The 17,575-nt window shown below is 42.8% G+C and overlaps 1 protein-coding gene across 5 annotated transcripts; it reads right to left on the bottom strand.

The window, feature by feature from the left end:
- Positions 1-464: 464 nt before the first annotated feature.
- LOC120536521 (tripartite motif-containing protein 16-like) lies at positions 465-17,078 on the bottom strand. 5 transcript variants are annotated; one of them, XM_039764917.1, is made up of 6 exons: positions 16,075-17,078; positions 13,148-13,243; positions 12,021-12,254; positions 11,776-11,935; positions 11,605-11,661; positions 465-2,876 (listed from the first exon to the last, which is right to left on the bottom strand). In XM_039764917.1, the coding sequence occupies exons 1-6, from the start codon at positions 16,738-16,740 to the stop codon at positions 2,296-2,298; spliced, it is 1,794 nt and encodes a 597-aa protein (XP_039620851.1). In that variant the 5' UTR covers positions 16,741-17,078; the 3' UTR covers positions 465-2,295. The 5 variants fall into 5 exon arrangements, with proteins under 5 accessions (XP_039620851.1, XP_039620852.1, XP_039620853.1 ...); XM_039764918.1 differs by having other exon boundaries at positions 11,605-11,658; XM_039764919.1 differs by lacking the exon at positions 465-2,876 and adding an exon at positions 5,999-6,953.
- Between the last annotated feature and the right edge of the window lie 497 nt (positions 17,079-17,575).

Here is a 17,575-nt window from a genome sequence, read left to right as displayed (position 1 = left end):
TCCTTCCTGGTAAAGAGTTATCATCCATCCTGGCTGGGTTGCTAGACAATTCCACATGGCACTTAAGTATATAAGTATACATATCAAACAAAAAACCACAAAACACACATTAAAAAAGTACTGGAGAGCTGGTAGGAAGATGGCCAGACCTGTCCAGATGTACATTTGAAGGGATGCAATCACCTGTTTTAATAAGTCAAGTTCAAGAGTTTCATTAAAGTTTGATGAGCTCCAGTGCTCATGTAAATTTAATCCAATTAAACGATGCTTGTCTTGAATAAGAAATATCAAGCATATACAGTGTCGTGACAAGGTTGACCCCACTAATGTTTTTTTAATATGTGGACATATCAAGATTTGATCCTCTAAGCAGTATCTGTAGATAAAGATGAATTCATTGAGCACAAGCCAATGAAAATTTAACTTTAGAATAATTTATTCAACAAAAAAAAAGCAGATGTGCCATTTCCATCTTGTCAGCCCCCCCTTTGCTGTAATGGCTGTTTTTGCCCCCTCCAGTCAGCGTTTCCTTTGACTTTGAATTCCACGTCAGGCCAGGGGGTGGCAGGGTGCACTAAACCTTCCTCTGTTATTTCTGCAGACCAAATATGGGAACTTCTACCTGATTCAACCCTAACGACACCACTCTTTTCTGGCCCTAAGAACAGCACTTCTGGTTCTAGGCCCAAGGATGATGTCACCTCCAGTTCTGGCCCCAGTGAAGAGGTCACTTCTAGTTCCGGACCTTGATGACATCACCTCCGGTTCTGGACCCTGATGACATCACTTCCAGTTCCCTGCCTCAAAAGAACAGTCAACTTCCATCATCCTTAGTTCGCTCTTGGACTCCAATCTATGCAAACCAGTGCGATTTTCGAAACCCTGTTGCATCCTGGGATAATATACGGGTGGCTGCCCCAAACCTTTCTCTGTGTGTCGAGGTTGGTTCTTTCACACTGCAAGTTCCAGAAGATCTTTTTTGCTCCTCACATTGTCTCCCTTAGATTCTTGAGGCTTATCTCCATACCCTCAATTAATCCCCAGTTGTCTACAGCTTTCTTCTTGTCCTGATTCATTTTTTTGTGTATTAACTTCCATCGATAAGGACTACTTAATGAGTCCAAGTTTCGTTCAGATATCACGCGAGAACCGTTCCACCATTCTCCATTGCTTTTCAACTTTCCTTGGTTCAAGTGACTCCTCTGGTGCTTTTTAAGACTTTTAGAAAGGGTAAACGTCTTTCCACATTCAGCACACTGGTAGGGTTTTTCTCTTGTGTGAACACTCTGGTGGAGTTTTAGAATTTGAATCTGGGGAAACGTCTTTCTGCATCCACCACACTGGTATGTGTCTTCTCCCGTATGAATCCTCTGATGATGATGAAGGTGTACATTTCGCCTGAAACTCTTTGCACAAATGGCACAAGGGTACAGTTTTTCTTCGACTGTCCCCCCGTGTTTGCTCATATGTTGTCTAAGGTGGTCCCGCCGCATGAACATCTGTTTACATTCTGCGCACTGGTACGGTTTTTGTCCCATATGAATTATCTGATGCTGTCGAAAAGCAGTACTGGTTCTGAAATTCTTTTCACATTGACGATAGTACTAGGGTTTTTCTCCAGTATGAATCCTCAGATGATTTCGGAGGTCTATACTTTGCCTAAAGCTCTTTCCACATTCGGTACATGGGTACTTTCTTCCTCGACAGTTAACTTCCTCCTGTATTCCTCTGTGCAGGTTCAAGTGATGTCTAAGGGTGGTCTAAGGGTGGCCCGCCACGTGAACGACTTTTCACATTCGGTGCACTGGTACGGTTTCTCTCCTGTGTGAATTTACCGATGGTGTATAAGGCTTGGGTTGTGTTTAAAACTCTTTCTGCAATAACTGCATTGAAATATTTTTCCTCTTGTGTCAATTTTCTGATATTCTTGAAGATGTGTGGTCTGTGTGGGAGTCTTTACACATTCAGCACATTGGTATGTGAGTTGCAGTAGATTGCTGAAGTTCTTAGAGCTTTCGCCTTCACTTTGCAGGCTTCCTACAGCATGGACCATATTTTTGCTAGGACTGGACATTCTTCCTACATTTTTACTATCTGTGTCTTCACCTCCATACCCACACTCCTGTTGGGCAAAGGATGGGCTTTCCTGCACAGTTCCCTCTCCATGGCTCTTCTTACTTTCACTGAAACTGGGTATACCATTGTGAGGCTGAGCATCCACAGTCTGGCTGAACGTCTTCCCACATCGAGCACACTGGTACTCCGTTTTTCGTATGTGTGTTCCTTGGTGTTGTTTTAGACCGGTAGCCTGTCTAAAAGTCTTCCCACATTCGGTACGCTGGTATGGCTTTTCCCCTGTGTGGATTTTCTGGTGCTGTTGTAGATTGCCCGCCTGTGTGAAGGTCTTCCCGCACCCTGTACATTGGTAATTCCATTGTTCCCTTTAGGCTCACCTTCCTGCTGAGCGGCATACAGACTTCTCTGAGGAGCTGCCTCCAGACGGCTTTCCATAAGCTCAATTTCAGTCAATATGCCTTCATCAGCACTTTCTGAAACAAACATCTGCATTTTAAGGACAGAAGATAAATCCATGTCAGAGACCTCTTCTTTAATGAGACACAGTTCCCCTTCCACTTTAACAATTACAGATTCCTGCTCAATACCACAGTATGACCGTTCAGCTGTGTCTCCTCGGGTATCTTCTTCTTTAATGTAGGCAGGATCTCCATGTTCATGGCCGGGGTCCAAGTCTCCATCTTCAGTTTTTAAAGTGCCAGTGTCTGGAAAATTCTGCACAGCTTCAGTGCCCGTCTCCAAGAGTTTGTGGTTGAAGTGATTCATTTCTTTTGTAACTTGAGAAAAGTTCATAACTGGACCTGTGTGCAAAGACAGGAGAAGAAGATCATCACGTGAGTGTACCACTGCCCCGAACTGAGGCACTACAATCAGACCTGCTGCTATAATGGCGGCTTGTAGGTGGAAAAGGAATGAATAAATAAAAGGGCCGGTGACTAACACTGACATTGATGTTTGGTCGCACAACTTCTTTCTTTCTTTCTTTCTTTCTTTCTTTCTTTCTTTCTTTCTTTCTTTCTTTCTTTCTGGCAGACCTTTCTCTAAGCAGCTCCCTCATACAATGTTGATTTCTTCTCTGCCATCATCACCGTCATTTCGCACACGATGCACGCACTCACCTTTTTTTCCGCGTCGCGGCTTCATTCCTGCTTGAGGTGACACTTCACTCCGACTGTCGCATTGGGCTGAACTGCAGTCACCGTCTGCTCTCGCCGTTGCAGCTCTAATCGCCTACGGTTTCCACCCTGCTGCCCGAGGATGCATAGCGAGCTCGTCCTCAGCCCCGGGAGCCGCGGGTGTGTTGTGCTCCTAAAATTTGACACTCGCCGCTCACCTCATCGCGCTGGAATCGGGGGCTCCGACAAGTCGCTTTGTCTGTGAATTCGAACCTGCAGGTGAGCAGCTTCAAGAGAGACTTCCTACCCTGTAATACACCTTCTTGTATCAAAATAAAAGTTACGACACCCCACTGCCACCGGAGACAAAATATAGGAGGGTGTCTCAGAAAGACAATTTGAAAATTTCGCGGTGAACGCAAGGATGGAAGCGGACGCAACACAACACGCACAGCGCAGCGGCCTGCCGTTAGTCTCGTTGAACATGGACGCTCCGCTACAGTATTGTACCATTGCTGAACAACACGCCGTTGTGAGATTTCTTTGGGTAGAGCAGTGGTTCTCAAACTGTCGGGTGGGACCCCTAGGGGGCGCGAAGTAACAAAATGGGGGCGCGAAGATGTGAAAAAAAAGAAAAGAAAAATCGAAAATATGAAAAATACATCTATTGAAACCGAAACAAATTAACTTAAACTACATTTTGATACTATAAAAATAAATACAGAGTTAGATAAATGTCGATATGCATCTATGATATATCATTAATTAAAAAAGAACAAATTGGTATTAGTGGGCTCCTTTAAAAAAAAAAAACGTTAGGGGGGTGCGATTAAAACTGTTATGAAAACTCGGGTCGCAGATACTTAAAGGATGAGAAACGCTGGGGTAGAGGGAAGGAAATGTGAAATTCATAGAAGGCGTTTATAACGGGAGCACGAAAGGAGACTGCGACTCAGGACCACGTGTTCCTCCAACACCTAAGGCGGCAGTGTCGCTCACAGGGCTGAATGTCACTGCACGTAGCCTTGTGTCATGGAGGATGACATACAGTCCTTACGGTTGGGTTCTAAACATTGTTGCTCCTTGTGCTGCTGATCTCCAGTCCCAGAGACAGATGTTGTGCTCAGACATCAGTCCTGAAGGCCTTTTATGATTTGCCCACTGACAAAAAAAAAAAACTTACTTCATAGGCGTGGACATACAGTTGGGCTCCTTTTCTCAGGAAAAAGTCAGAAAAATGTTATGATGAAAGACTGGGATAAAGGGCATGGTCAGAAAATTAAACAAATGACTTAAAATCAGAAGTGATGACCCAAAATCCAAAGTCTAAAGTCAGAGCAAATGTCAATCCTCCAAAAAATGTCAAAATGAGACATGTAGTGCACAAATAATCGATTTAATCTCAGTTGCACCGATTGCATCACCGTCTCACAGTCCTGGTGCATCATAAAAGGATTCTAATGGCAGCGGGTGACATGCAAACCTTAACATAGCCATGTCTTTAACAAGTTCAAAATGGTGTTGAAAAAGACAGGAAAAAAATGATCAACTTCAAAATGAAGACTGTAAATAAAGCATGTATGGATTACTTGTGTAGCTTCAGGAAAGCCAGAGGAAAATTAAATGCAAACAAAAATCATAGCAGCTTCAGATGAGAGAGGAGGTCTGTAAAACCTCTGGCCACACGAAAAAAAGTTACATTTTAGAATTAAAGATTTGCTGACAAACATATACATTTAAGAAGAGAAATGAGAACTAAAGCAATAATGTACTTTAATAAAGAGAATGCTAAAATGACAAACCAACTCAAGGTAAGCCACTCAAAGTCAAAAGAGCTGTACTGTTAAGCAACAGCAAGAAGTTCATAAGCTGGGGAATTCAATAATATTTGAGTAACAGTGAAGTAAATTATTTCTATAGCACGTGTTCATAAAAAAACATGTCGCTCAAAGCGTCTTACAAGATGTCAAAGAGAAAAATGAATAAATACATGAAACACTAAAAATAATCCACCTTCATTAAAGGATGTGCCTGTGTGCCCGTCTGCTTGCTGTGTCTCTGTCATTCCAATAGATGGCGCATCACAAACATTAACACCACTTTTACAAATCCCAAATGGCAAGTAACAGACAAGTGTATCACATTTATCATTCCAACAGGTGGCACATCACACATATTTTTATTAATGCATTTTATTGCAACAAATGCTTGTGATGCTCCATCTGTTGGAATGGCAACTGCAATGCAGTTTATTACTACATATGTTACAAAATACATTCCCATAGATGGTGCACTGCAAATGTTAATGCTGAGCTCTACATCGATTATTTAGATTTCAACCCGACGTGTAGCACAACTAGTAAATAAGAATGAATTAATATGTCCTTTTGTAATACAGATAAATCCAGAATCCAAGACAGCCAAAGAACAGACATTGCATCAATGCTGAAGCAGCTATTCCTAATAAAGTTATATATCCTAATAAATAAAAATGAAGTTGCTGTAAGCTCTCCAGCGCAGAATCAGTAAATGGTAAACTAATGTGTGGACAGGAGCCCTTAGTACTAACTAATCGATGGCCAGAGGCCGACAGTGTTGTTTGTGTAACTCGATCACTAAGCGAGTATCTTGGTGCTCTTTACACTTTTAAAAAGGGCATGTGGTGATGATCCTCCCAAAGTCCAAAGCCATGCAGGTTAGGTGCATTGGCGATTCTAAATTGGTCCCTAGTGTGTGTGTGTGTGTGCCCTGCGGTGGGCTGGCGCCCTGCCCGGGGTTTGTTTCCTGCCTTGCGCCCTGTGTTGACTGGGATGGGCTCCAGCAGACCTCTGTGACCCTGTAGTTAGGATATGGCGGGTTGGAGGATGGATGGATGGATGTGGTGATGACAGAGAAGACCTTTGTGTTTTATAACAGTCACTGACTATTTAGTTAAAGATTCAGTTACATTACTTGTGCACAGACTGACAATCCTGAAGAAAAGCAAACTGTCACGTAATGTCATAAAATCAAAAAGCACATCTCCAGTGCAGATCTGACTGAGCTCTAACGCCTGTCCTTCAAGACGTTTGTGAAATTCACACGTTATTTTCTAATGAAGACACAGAATGTGTGACATAAGTAACAGACTTGTAATTTAGCCAGTTACTGTCATGTGATTACCCAATCTTTACATGATTTTGTCTCTGACTGATGATTTCTTTATTCCACGTTAGCCCCATACTGGTCACTGGTCAGACGGGTCCAGAGGGCAGATTTTGACACTGGAGTTGGGCCGAACCCGAAACCCAGGATAGAGCGGCTCCGTGAAGGTGGATCTGTACCTGAGCAGGAGGCTCATTGTGTCCGAGACCCTGTAAATTGACAGCGAGCCAGCAGGACAGTCCAGGTACACGCCGATCCTGTGGCTGAGGGGTGGGTGACCTTCGGCCTTCTCCTTCTTGTTTTGCCAGGAGGAGTCAGAGCAGAGCAGACTCCATGATTTGTCATTGCTTCCAAGGCCACAGTCTTTACCTTTTCCTTTCCTGCTGATTCCTTTATATGCAACCCCAACCTCAGCTCCGTCTCCGCTCCACTCGATCTCCCAGTAAAAGCGGGACCCACTCAGGGGCTGTTTGCACAGGACTTGAGTCCACCAGTCAAATCTGTCAGGGTGATCAGGATACGGGGTCAACGTCTCGCTACATGTCACCTTTGCGCCCCATTCTGTCAGCTGAAGGCGTCTGTGTGCCGTGTTGGGGTCCATCGAGAGGTGACAGGAGTCTGGAAAAAGGCACAAGGAAATGTGAGAATTAAAGATAAAGAATTTCACGTGACTGTGGCGAATTATCCACGATGAGAGTCAAGTCTACTGAGTTTAACCGAAAAACATCTTTGTGAGATTCGGATGAACAGACAGGAGTTATTCATCATCCCCAGTATGATATCAAGCCACTGCCTTCTTGTTTTGTTTTATTTATTTTTGTAATTAAATTAATTAAAATTCGATCATGTCACAAGTCTTTGTATACTTATACTGTAGATTTAGTCTGAAGAAATCTGGTTCAATTCTACTGCTTATTTTAGATTATTATAAAAGACGAGCTGTGTAAGCCAGTGCTGTAAAAAGCCCGGAGTCCTAGAAACTATTAAAATTGTCAGAGAAATTGAAATGTAGAGATGTCAGGTAATTGAAAGGAGCCACTCTGGGTGTCTCTCTCCTCGGAGGATTTGCTTTGCCGACCTGCTTGCATCGCTTGTGTATTAGCAGCTAAGCAACTGTCTTTCTTCAGAGGTTTCGTTTTGCCAATGTCCTCGCCTCGCTTGTGTATTAGTGGCAGGAGGAAAAGTAAAAGGGATGCCTTTTTGCCGATGTGCTCGCCACACTTCGGTAATACTGGATAAGCGAGTGACTTTCTTAATATGTTTCGTTTTGCTGACGTGCTGGCCTTGTTTGGGTATCATCGGAGGTGGAGCCCTTGGACCGACTACCTCTCTCACTTCCGGGCTGAACAGACTCCCAAACTTCCACGTGTAGACGTTTATATATAAGTCCAGCTGTGTAAGCCCGAGCTGTAAAAAGCCTGGAATCCTAGAAACTATTGAAATCGTCAGAAAAAAAATTGAAATTTAGAGATGTCAGGTAATTGAAAGGAACTTCTCTGGGCGTCTCTCTCCTCTGAGGTTTCGTTTTGCCGATGTGCTCGCCTCTCTTGTGTATCAGCAGCTAAGCGAGTTTGTCTTTCCTTAGCGGTTTCACTTTGGCGATGGAGTCGCTTTCTTTAAGCTTCATTCTGTCGCCTTGTACTTCTTTCTTCTTTTGACTCGTTAACTTGGGGCCACCTTGCCGGCTGTTTGAGTTTCATGCTGCAGCTTTGCACTTCCAGGCTGGACAGACAGACACACACATTTCCATGCGTAGATGTTTATATATTATAGTAGCTGTGTAAACCTGTGCTATAAAAGACCTGGGCTCCTAGAAACCGTGGATTCTAGCACTTCAATCAGTCAGTCGCATCGGTTGTGCATTAGCTGCTAAGTGAGGTTCTCTCTCCACAGAGGTTTCGTTTTGCCGATGTGCTTGCCTCGCTTGTGTTTCAGCGGCTAAGCGAGTTTGTCTGTCCTTGGAGGTTTCGTTTTGCCGACGTGTTCGCCTCACTCATGTATCAGCAGCTAAGCGAGTTTGTATTACCTTGGCGGTTTCACTTCGGCGTTAGAGTCACTTTCTTTAAGCTTAATGCTGCAGCCTCGCACTTCCAGACCGGACAGACAGACACACACAATTCCATGCGTAGATGTTTATATATTATATTAGTTGTGTAAACCTGTGCTATAAAAGGCCTGGGCTCCTAGAAACCGTGGATTCTAGCACTTCAATCAGTCAGTCACATTGGTTGTGCGTTAGCGGCTAAGCGAGGTTCTCTATCCTCGGAGGTTTCGTTTTGATGATGTGCTTGCCTCGCTTGTGCATTAGTGGCTGAGCGAGGTTCTCTCTCCTCTGTGGTTTCGTTTTGACGACGTGCTCGTCTCTGTTGTCTATCAATGGCTAAGTGAGTTTCACTCTCCTCGGAGGTTTCGTTTTGCCGATGTGGTTGCCTCGCTTGTGTATTAGCGGCTAAGCGAGTTTGTCTCTCATTGGAAATTTTGTTTTGCCGACGTGTTCACCTCACTCGTGCATCAGCGAATTTGTATTTCCTTGGCAGTTTCACTTCGGCATTAGAGTCACTTTTCTTTGAGATTCATGCTGTACCCTCACACTTCCGGGCCGGCCAGACAGACACACACACACACTTTCACGTGTAGATGTTTATATATAAGATAAATGTCAGAATACACACAATTGCTGGAGTATTTTAAGGTTTTTCCTTATTTATAACTCAGTTTTGAAGATTTTTGACAGTTTGAGACTTTATTCAGGAAGTTTAAAAATGGTTTAATTCTGTCCCCTTCTTTGCTTATGCGACACAGCAGATGCATCACGTGATCTCTAAACTCACATTTTGACATTACTGGCTACAGATCCTTTTGAAATTAGAAAAATGACAAATCTTTAGTGGCGGCTAGCGTCTTATTTAGCAGACCAAATGCTGGGTTTCATTTTGGAGTTGATTTCATTTTTGACTTTGACTTTGATTTTCGTTTTGCTCCTGCATTTTTGTTCACTCAGTTACGTTCTTTGTTTTTTTGTTTCTGTTCTGGCACCGCAAAAGTGAGTTTTAAATAAAAGGATTGGAAGAATAGACGTGAGCCATAAAACCAAGCAAAGCTTCTGAACTGTGAAATCAAATGAACACTATTGCAAAGTCAAAATGAAAAACCCCAAATCATAATCAGAAATTCGTAGATCAGTCGTTTGCTAGGAGCAAAAACCAAATAAAACCCCACAGACACGGCAGTTTGGTGACCACGTGAGAGAGGCGAGATTGAGATGAGGGGTACATCAAGAAAAGAATGTGGAGGATAGAAATGGATGTGGATGTGGTGAGGGAGGACATTAAGGCAGAAAATGATGTGAAAGGCAGGAATAGATGGAGACCCCTAAATGGGAGCTGCCAAAAGAAGAAGAAGTTCTTATCTTATTGTTCTGCAAACTGGAGTAGGATGAAAATAAAGGATTTTATCCCTTTGACTCTGGAAGTGAAGCCCAAACAGTTCTCAGTCAATTGCCTGGCAACACCCTCACAAAACTCCACAAAATGGAGATATAACAGAATTCAAAATGGGGTATAAAATAGATCTCATGATAAATCTTATTATTCCTGAATGACCTTCTGGTCTGCATGTGGATCCCAATTGTCCAGTGCAGTGACGGGGACACTGTGCTGCAATGAGACATAAAACCGAGGTCCTGACTCTCTGTAGACTCTCATAAAATGATCCCTGAACATCTTTCATAAAGACAACAATGTTTCACAATGTCCTGTCTGAACTGCCCATCTAGTCATTCTGTCCATCTGATCTCCATCTCTAACTGGCTAATTATCTCATTCACCCCTTCACCACCTAATATCTAATGTGTGGTGTGGCGGAAGGCCGGGACCCTTACCCTACTGGTACGCTTTCATAAAGGAAGGACTGGAGGAGAGAAAATGCTCAGGGCATTATCTCTCCCAGATCACTAGGTGGCAGCCCCCTGGGTCGCTACAGCACAACGGATTCCCACAGGACACACTGGGAATTGGAGTTTGCTGGCTCAGCCCTGCTGGGTTTTGGTGATGCTGACAGGGGGTGCTGCAGAATTCAGATCTGGTGACACAGAGACTCTAAAGGGCAACCACGTATTGCTGAGCGAAGGGGAGGAAGCTTACAGAGCTAAAATAGAAGACAAACTGTGTCAGAATAACATGAAAGGTGTTTGGAATGGACTGGGCAGAATTACTGGACTCAAGCAACCCAGGATTCAGGTGCTACAAGGGAATGTGAACAATGTGAAGCAATTTTCTAAAAGATTTTCTCTCCTTCCATCACCACGATCTTCTTACAATGACCAGCCTCTTGGCACCATCCCTACTACATCATCAATCAATACCACTTCACCTGCAATGGCCAGTGATGAGTCCACCTTTGACCATCAGCATGGGTACCCATAGCTGATGACCAAGTGAGGAGACAACTGATAAAACTACACACCAGAAAAGCTGCAGGACCAGAAGGTCTGTCCTTTAAGTTCTTAAGGCTTGTGGTGTCCTCTGTCACCTGTTCAGTCTATCACTAAGGCTGCAAAATGTATTTCTGTTTTGTTCCAGTTGAAAAGAAGGCAGGCCGATCTTCACCTAATGGCAACAGACCAGTGGCACATATGCCTCACATCATGGAGACCTTTGAGAGGCTGTTCCTGGACTATAAGAGTCCTCTTATGAAAGACCACTTGGACCCATGGCAGTTTGCCACTTTGGACTAAAACGTAAAACAGCAGGTCATGTCACTTGCAGAAATTCCCTGATGATTCTGCACTTTAGTTATTTTCTGGTGTGTATTTGAGAGGAAGGTCTTGTTTTACACAATTTTTGAGCTTCTGTGAAAAAAGCTATAAATAAATTGCTATCTATCTATCTATCTATCTATCTATCTATCTATCTATCTATCTATCTATCTATCTATCTATCTATCTATCTATCTGATTAATATTATTGATTCTGCATTCTGTGTGCCTCATGCACTTATAGGTCAGCCTAGCTGGGTGTGGCCAAATGACACCAGAGCCGAGGCTCCACCCCGTTGCCTATTAAGAAGAACCACATCATGAAATATGTGTGTGAACTATGCCTTGTGTAATAGTGCCACCTGGAGACCTAATGTTAAAACTACAACTGGGCTTTCAGAGTATCATGATGCTGCTAAAAAATTTCAAGCTTTCTCCTAATAACAGAAAATTATGAAAGCTTTCCATTTGGAACTAATAAAATAAAAACATTGAAAGCTGAAGGAAGCTTACATTGTAGAAATGAATTCCTACTCATATTCTGCTGGAAGCAACTTGGGGTTTTTACTTCTGGGAAGAGAAAGAGAAAAGCAAAAGATGAGTCCACCTCACTCCTGACTAACAGGACAGCTTCTTCTCTCACCTCCAGACATCTCTGCATTCACATGAGGACACCCAACCCACCTGTCTGCCGGCTCTTCACAAATTCCCAGCCACTCATCTCCTGAAGATGCCTCTGCAGCTCAGACAGGTCTTTCTTCAGAGTCTCAGGAAGGAAATCTGAATTGGCCGTGAGTTTAGGTGAGACTCCGTCACTCATAGGGACACAGAGGGATGGAAATTTCTAGAAGAGGAGGGTGAAGAATATGAGAGGCACAGACTTGTGCGTTAAATGGGCCTGCTCATGTCCTTTAGATCATCCCTCTCACCTTTAGGAAGTGGATGTGGTCATCAGTATGGGAAAGCTGGGCCAACTCGGCACTGGTCTTCTTCAGTTTCTTAATCTCCTTCTCCAGTTGCTCCATGAGCTCTTCAGCTTTTCTCACCTCTTTCTGCTCATGATCTCTAACTGTCTCAGTAACCTTGGACCTCAGGGACTGAATTATTTGAGTCAGGAAGTTGAAGGTATCCTCATGATTCTGCAGCTCTTTCTTTGCAGATTTCTGAAAGGAAAAAGGCTGGAATTCAGTTTAGTTACTTGGAACTGTAGTGATGTGTAAATAATTTGCCTTTCATGCATGTATGCAGCGTTCAAAGTGTACAAAATGTAATTTGGGTGCATACAGGTATGCAACACAACAAGCACCATGGAAAACAACTCCTTTGTGTCCATGATGTTGGATTTGGGCTTCTTCGTGAAGAGTGACCAGTCCAGGAATGAGGCTTCATAATGAGCAGGATCCAATCAGAGAAGGGCTATGTAATAAGCACAAACCAATCAAAGTGGGATCAGAGTCTGCAACTGCAAACGTCTTTGTTTCCAGGGGTTGAACACGCCAGGGTACGTGGAAATGGAGACGAATGTCGTTTTTTTTTAAATGACAACATAGTGTGGACAGTCAAAGTTTAGTATTTGATACACCAAATTATGATATGTGACTTCTTAATGAACCAATTTAAAATGCTCTAACTTTCAAAACAGGTAACCGAGTCCTCAAATACACCTGAATGTTATGCCATGTGGACATTCTCTGATATGTTAATATTTGTGTAAAGGCCTTTCACCCTTGTAGGATCTCCACGTACATCTAGGATTTGGAGCTGGAAATCAAATGTGAGGAATAATCTCTCGTTGTTTTTCTATTTTTCTTTTTTTTTTTTTATTAATTCCACTACACTTTCAACACGAGTACAACAGATGTGTCGTGGAATTCTCACTTGAGTGCTAATCAACCTGCCACATGTCACCACTCTTTGCCACTGCTATTAGTTAGTAGAACTACCTGACCTGGAAACTTCGCTCTCCTTTACCTGAAAGAACTCACAACACATTTGTCATAAAGTATGAAATAAGTACATGAAGAATCACTAAAGCAGTAAGAGAAGACCAACTCACCTGAATCTTCACTACACTCTCTTTGATTTCCACCAGTCTCTTCTCTGTCTCCTGGATTCTCTTTCTCAGCCCTTTCTTTTCTTTATCCAGTTGACTCTGCATGGAGAGAAAGTGAAGGAGAGACGTCTGAGAAGCGGGCAGAGGTGGAAGAACGGAGTCCAGAGAGGGTTATGAGGAAGAAACGGAGCGGCGAGGAAAGAAAGAGGAGTGACAGCAGGAGTGTGAAGAAGCTGAGAGAAAGTGTGTTCTTGTAGTGAGTGGGGTGAAATGACAGTGAGGTGCACTCGAGCGATTCTTCAGAGCTGCAGACCACAGACATTACGTCTTTCAATACTCTAATGTGACTGACAAATATGTGGCAACACCCATCACCAGCTCTAAATACAGTAAAACATAGCTAGGTGGGACATAGAAAAAGAACAACGCAGAAATCAGAGGTCCAGATTTGAATTTCCAGTCCAGGGATCAATGAGTCATGTATGGAGTTTGGCTTTGTTTTAGTGAGCATTTCTGTTGTGTGGCTGGATCCCAGTCAGCTCAGACACCCCATTGTGCAATTGTGGGATCCACGCGTGCTATTTGTCAAAGGTCCATATAGAAGGATTTCAAGTTGTTAACAATTAAAGTTACTTGGCCTCCATTTTGTTAAATGGAGTATGAGATGTTAATTGTGGTTATACATGAAGATCAGATCATTATATGGCCAATTAATAAAGAAAGGGCGGAGTGGTGGCTCTGAGGCTAAGGATCTGCGCTGGTATCCAGAAGGTTGCCAGGTCGAATCCCCATCACTGCCAAAAGAGATCGTCCTCTGCTGGGCCCTTGAGCAAGTCCCTTAACCTGTAATTGCTCCAGGGGTGCTGTACAATGGCTGACCCTGCGCTCTGACCACAAGTGGTATGTGAAAACTAACAAATTCCTAATACTAGAAATTGTATAAGGTGAAATAAAGAACAAAAAAAAAAAAAAAAAATCCAAGTCATTCCAAAGGGTTCACATATTTTTTTCTTGCTACTGTATATATAAAGGGTTTTAGACCGGGTCCTCTGCACAGGTGTGCATATTACCTGTGTGACTGTTTGTCTTGATTTACTATCTTTGTATTGGTGCTCTTGTTGATTCATACTGTATATACAGTATAGCAAATATAGACATATATATTTAAGTATATACTGTATACAGTATGTACAAATATATTTGTGTTTATGTACAGGGTGGTCCAGATCTAATTATGCAGATCCAGATCAACTGGATGACTTTGATTTATTGTGATGATTCCAGTTCGGCACAAAGACAATTCTTCATGTTGTCAGTTCACACACTTCTCGATGGTCCGGGATTTTTCAGGTTATTTTCTATGTAATAAACTTAATAAGTTATAGAATAATGAAAATTGTATAATTAGATCTGGACCTCCCTATATATGTAGATGTATTTATGTATTGAAACACATGTGTGTACACAGCTTACACATACACGTGTGTTAGGGAGACAACTTAAGGGCTCTGGTGATGATAATTACCTCCATGCCAGACCAGGCCTAATGCCATCTGTCTTCCTCCCTCTGCAGAAGAGCAGACTGGCTGCCACTCCACCCCAACATCACTTCTCTTGTCTGCCCTCCTATACCCGCCTGTCACATGCACAAAAATACGTCATTTCCGTTACTCTGTTTCATGGCAGCTGCCTGATACGGACAACACATGCATGACATTGTTTTTAAGTTAGTGAAAAATTTATTATTTTAATAATGTTATTGTAATTCTGTTCACATAAGTTTGTTTATACACGAGTAATCGTTTGCAAAATTGTTTTGTGGCATTAAAGAAGTAGCCTGGTTTGTGTGTCTTCCTTATTGAACGGTACTGTTCATCTCTGTTCTCTTGGCAGATGATGACAACGTAGTAATAGAACTGGCACTCTGCATCTTTTAATTTGCACGTTGACTGTTCAGTTGTATCTTTAATTATGTGTTTGGTTTTAAATAGCAAAAATATTTGTTTAGTTCCACATTCACTCTTTTGAAATTTTATATTAGCATTTCATACTTGTCAAAGTCATAAAAATACATCGAAAAAGAATACTGTAACATGATAACGGAAATGATGCACCTTTGCTGAGCGTGTATTGTCCAAATCGAGTCTCTAGTTCAAATCGGGTAGTCACACTGCCGTGTTGTTTTCAGTTCTGTTCTGAGTTCAAAATTGATGCGTGTTGCATTTTTGTGCATTCTTTCAAATAATATGAGGTAACCAAGATGGTGTCTGAACTGTTTCAATATGTTGTGTCTCCTTTTTTAAAATATATTTACAGACACACTCACATACATACAGTATATATGTATATATTGATATACAGTATATGCAACTCTAACCCTACACCATACACATACATGTATACACATATTTACACACAAACACACACACATTGGTACACACGCACAAATACATTAATGCACACACACACACATGTGTACACAGTTTTGTATTAAATTCTTACAAAAGGCGCAGTGCTGAACTTTAATAATGTGAGGCCATGCAGTCTGGACGGACGTTTCCTGTTCCGTTACGCCCGCGGTGACACACCCGTCACTGAGTTCTTTTAAACTGGGCTGTCATTCAAGTGCACAAAACCGCAAGAAAAAAAATGAACCTATTACGTTATTTACTGTGAAACTTGAAACCGTCTTGATTATCTGGGAAATAAAACAGTAAGGCACGACTTGAGTGTGTAGCGACAATCTGTCAAACAGGGACGGAGATGCTGAAATGGAGCGCTTCAGTTTTAACGCGTCAGCTGACTTCTTGACGCCGCTGCTGTTTATTCATTTGTTCAGTCAGGTGACTTTATGGTGGAAGCCTGTTGTTTGTTTCATAACCCACCATTGCAGCTCCTTTCCCCGACCCTTATCCCCCGCTCCTCCTCACCTGTCTCCCCGCTCTCTCCTCCTCAGGTGTCACCGTGTCGTGACTCTTGTGCTCGGTCGCCACACACAGTAAGCACACGCACGTCTCGTCGGTCCTACAGAAGATTTCCAGGACTCTCTGGTGTTTTTCGCAGATTTTCTCCTCGAGGTTTCCAGTCGGGTCCCCCAGTTTGTGTTTCTTCAGAGCTTCGAATTCTCTGTGTGGCTGCAGGTGACTTTCACAGTAAGAGGCCATGCAGGTCAGGCAGGTCTTCACGGCTCTCCATTTTCTGCCCGGGCAAACATCACAGGGGACATCGTCAGGTCCGGCGTAACTCTGAGACGGAGCGACATCGCTTTGCATTTCATTCAGTTTTTCTATTATTTCTGCCAGTACGGTGTTTCTGTTAAGCTCGGGTCTCACGTTAAATGATCGCCTGCACTGAGGGCAGAGGTAGACCTCCACGGTGTCGGACTGGTCCCAGTAGTCATTAATACAGTCCAGGCAGTAGTTGTGTCCACACGGAATAGTGACGGGCTTCTTCAGAACGTCCAGACACACCGAGCAGGTGAACTGATCGGCGGACAGCAAAGGGCGAGCTGCTGCCATCGTGAACGGAGATCCACTGTGACAAACTGTGACAAGCGAGCGGTGCTTGTGAAGAATCGAAACTGAAAGTCGCTTCATTCACGTAAAGGAATCGGTCGGTCACGAGTGTGGCTCTAAAACATCTTCGACCTTCATTCCATCTCGTTTCAGACTCAGCTGACATTGCAGCGTCTTATTTTTGTTGCGCTGATTGGACGAAATCACAGGGAGCGCGCAAGAAAAAAATAAATACGATCGTCGCCGTAGCAATTCAAACTCAACTGTAAATAAAATGTGCGGTTTATGAAATGAGAAGAGCGGACAACACAGGACCAGGGAGCTTCGCAAATACGGAATCAAGGTGGTGCAAATTCCTGCCGCAGACGTTTTGGGGCAGTTTTCATTGCGGTACCTTTTTCATCCACAAGATGGAGTAATTATCCATCCATCCATTATCCAACCCGCTATATCCTAACTAATAATAATAATAATAATAATAATAATAATAATAATAATAATAATAATAATAATAAATTTACAGGGTCACGGGGGTCTGCTGGAGCCAATCCCAGCCAACACAGGGCTCAAGGCAGAAAACAAACCCCGGCAGGGTGCCAGCCCACCGCAGAGGAAAAAACATGAACAAAAAATTTTTTAAACATATATCGAGTGAAGAACCTTGTCTGAAGCGTAACAATGTGGCTTTTTCTCAACTGTGACCATGTTAACATATTAAAACGCACATTCAGTTTCAAGAAACCTGCACTAAAATATGTTTCACAATTGCAAAACATGAAACTTTCTAATGGATTTTTTAAAAGTTGTTGTTGTGGGAGGTTGGGGGACAAGGAATATTTCTTCCAAAAGTTTCATTCACACTCCCGCTTTTTCTGGAGATGTGTAACTAAACTTTCATTCGCTTCACCGTGGAGGA

Source organism: Polypterus senegalus, chromosome 10 (assembly GCF_016835505.1).
Source record: "Polypterus senegalus isolate Bchr_013 chromosome 10, ASM1683550v1, whole genome shotgun sequence".
NCBI lineage: Eukaryota > Metazoa > Chordata > Cladistia > Polypteriformes > Polypteridae > Polypterus > Polypterus senegalus.
Note: the sequence above shows the minus strand (reverse complement) of the source record. Positions and strands in the feature narration are given on the sequence as shown.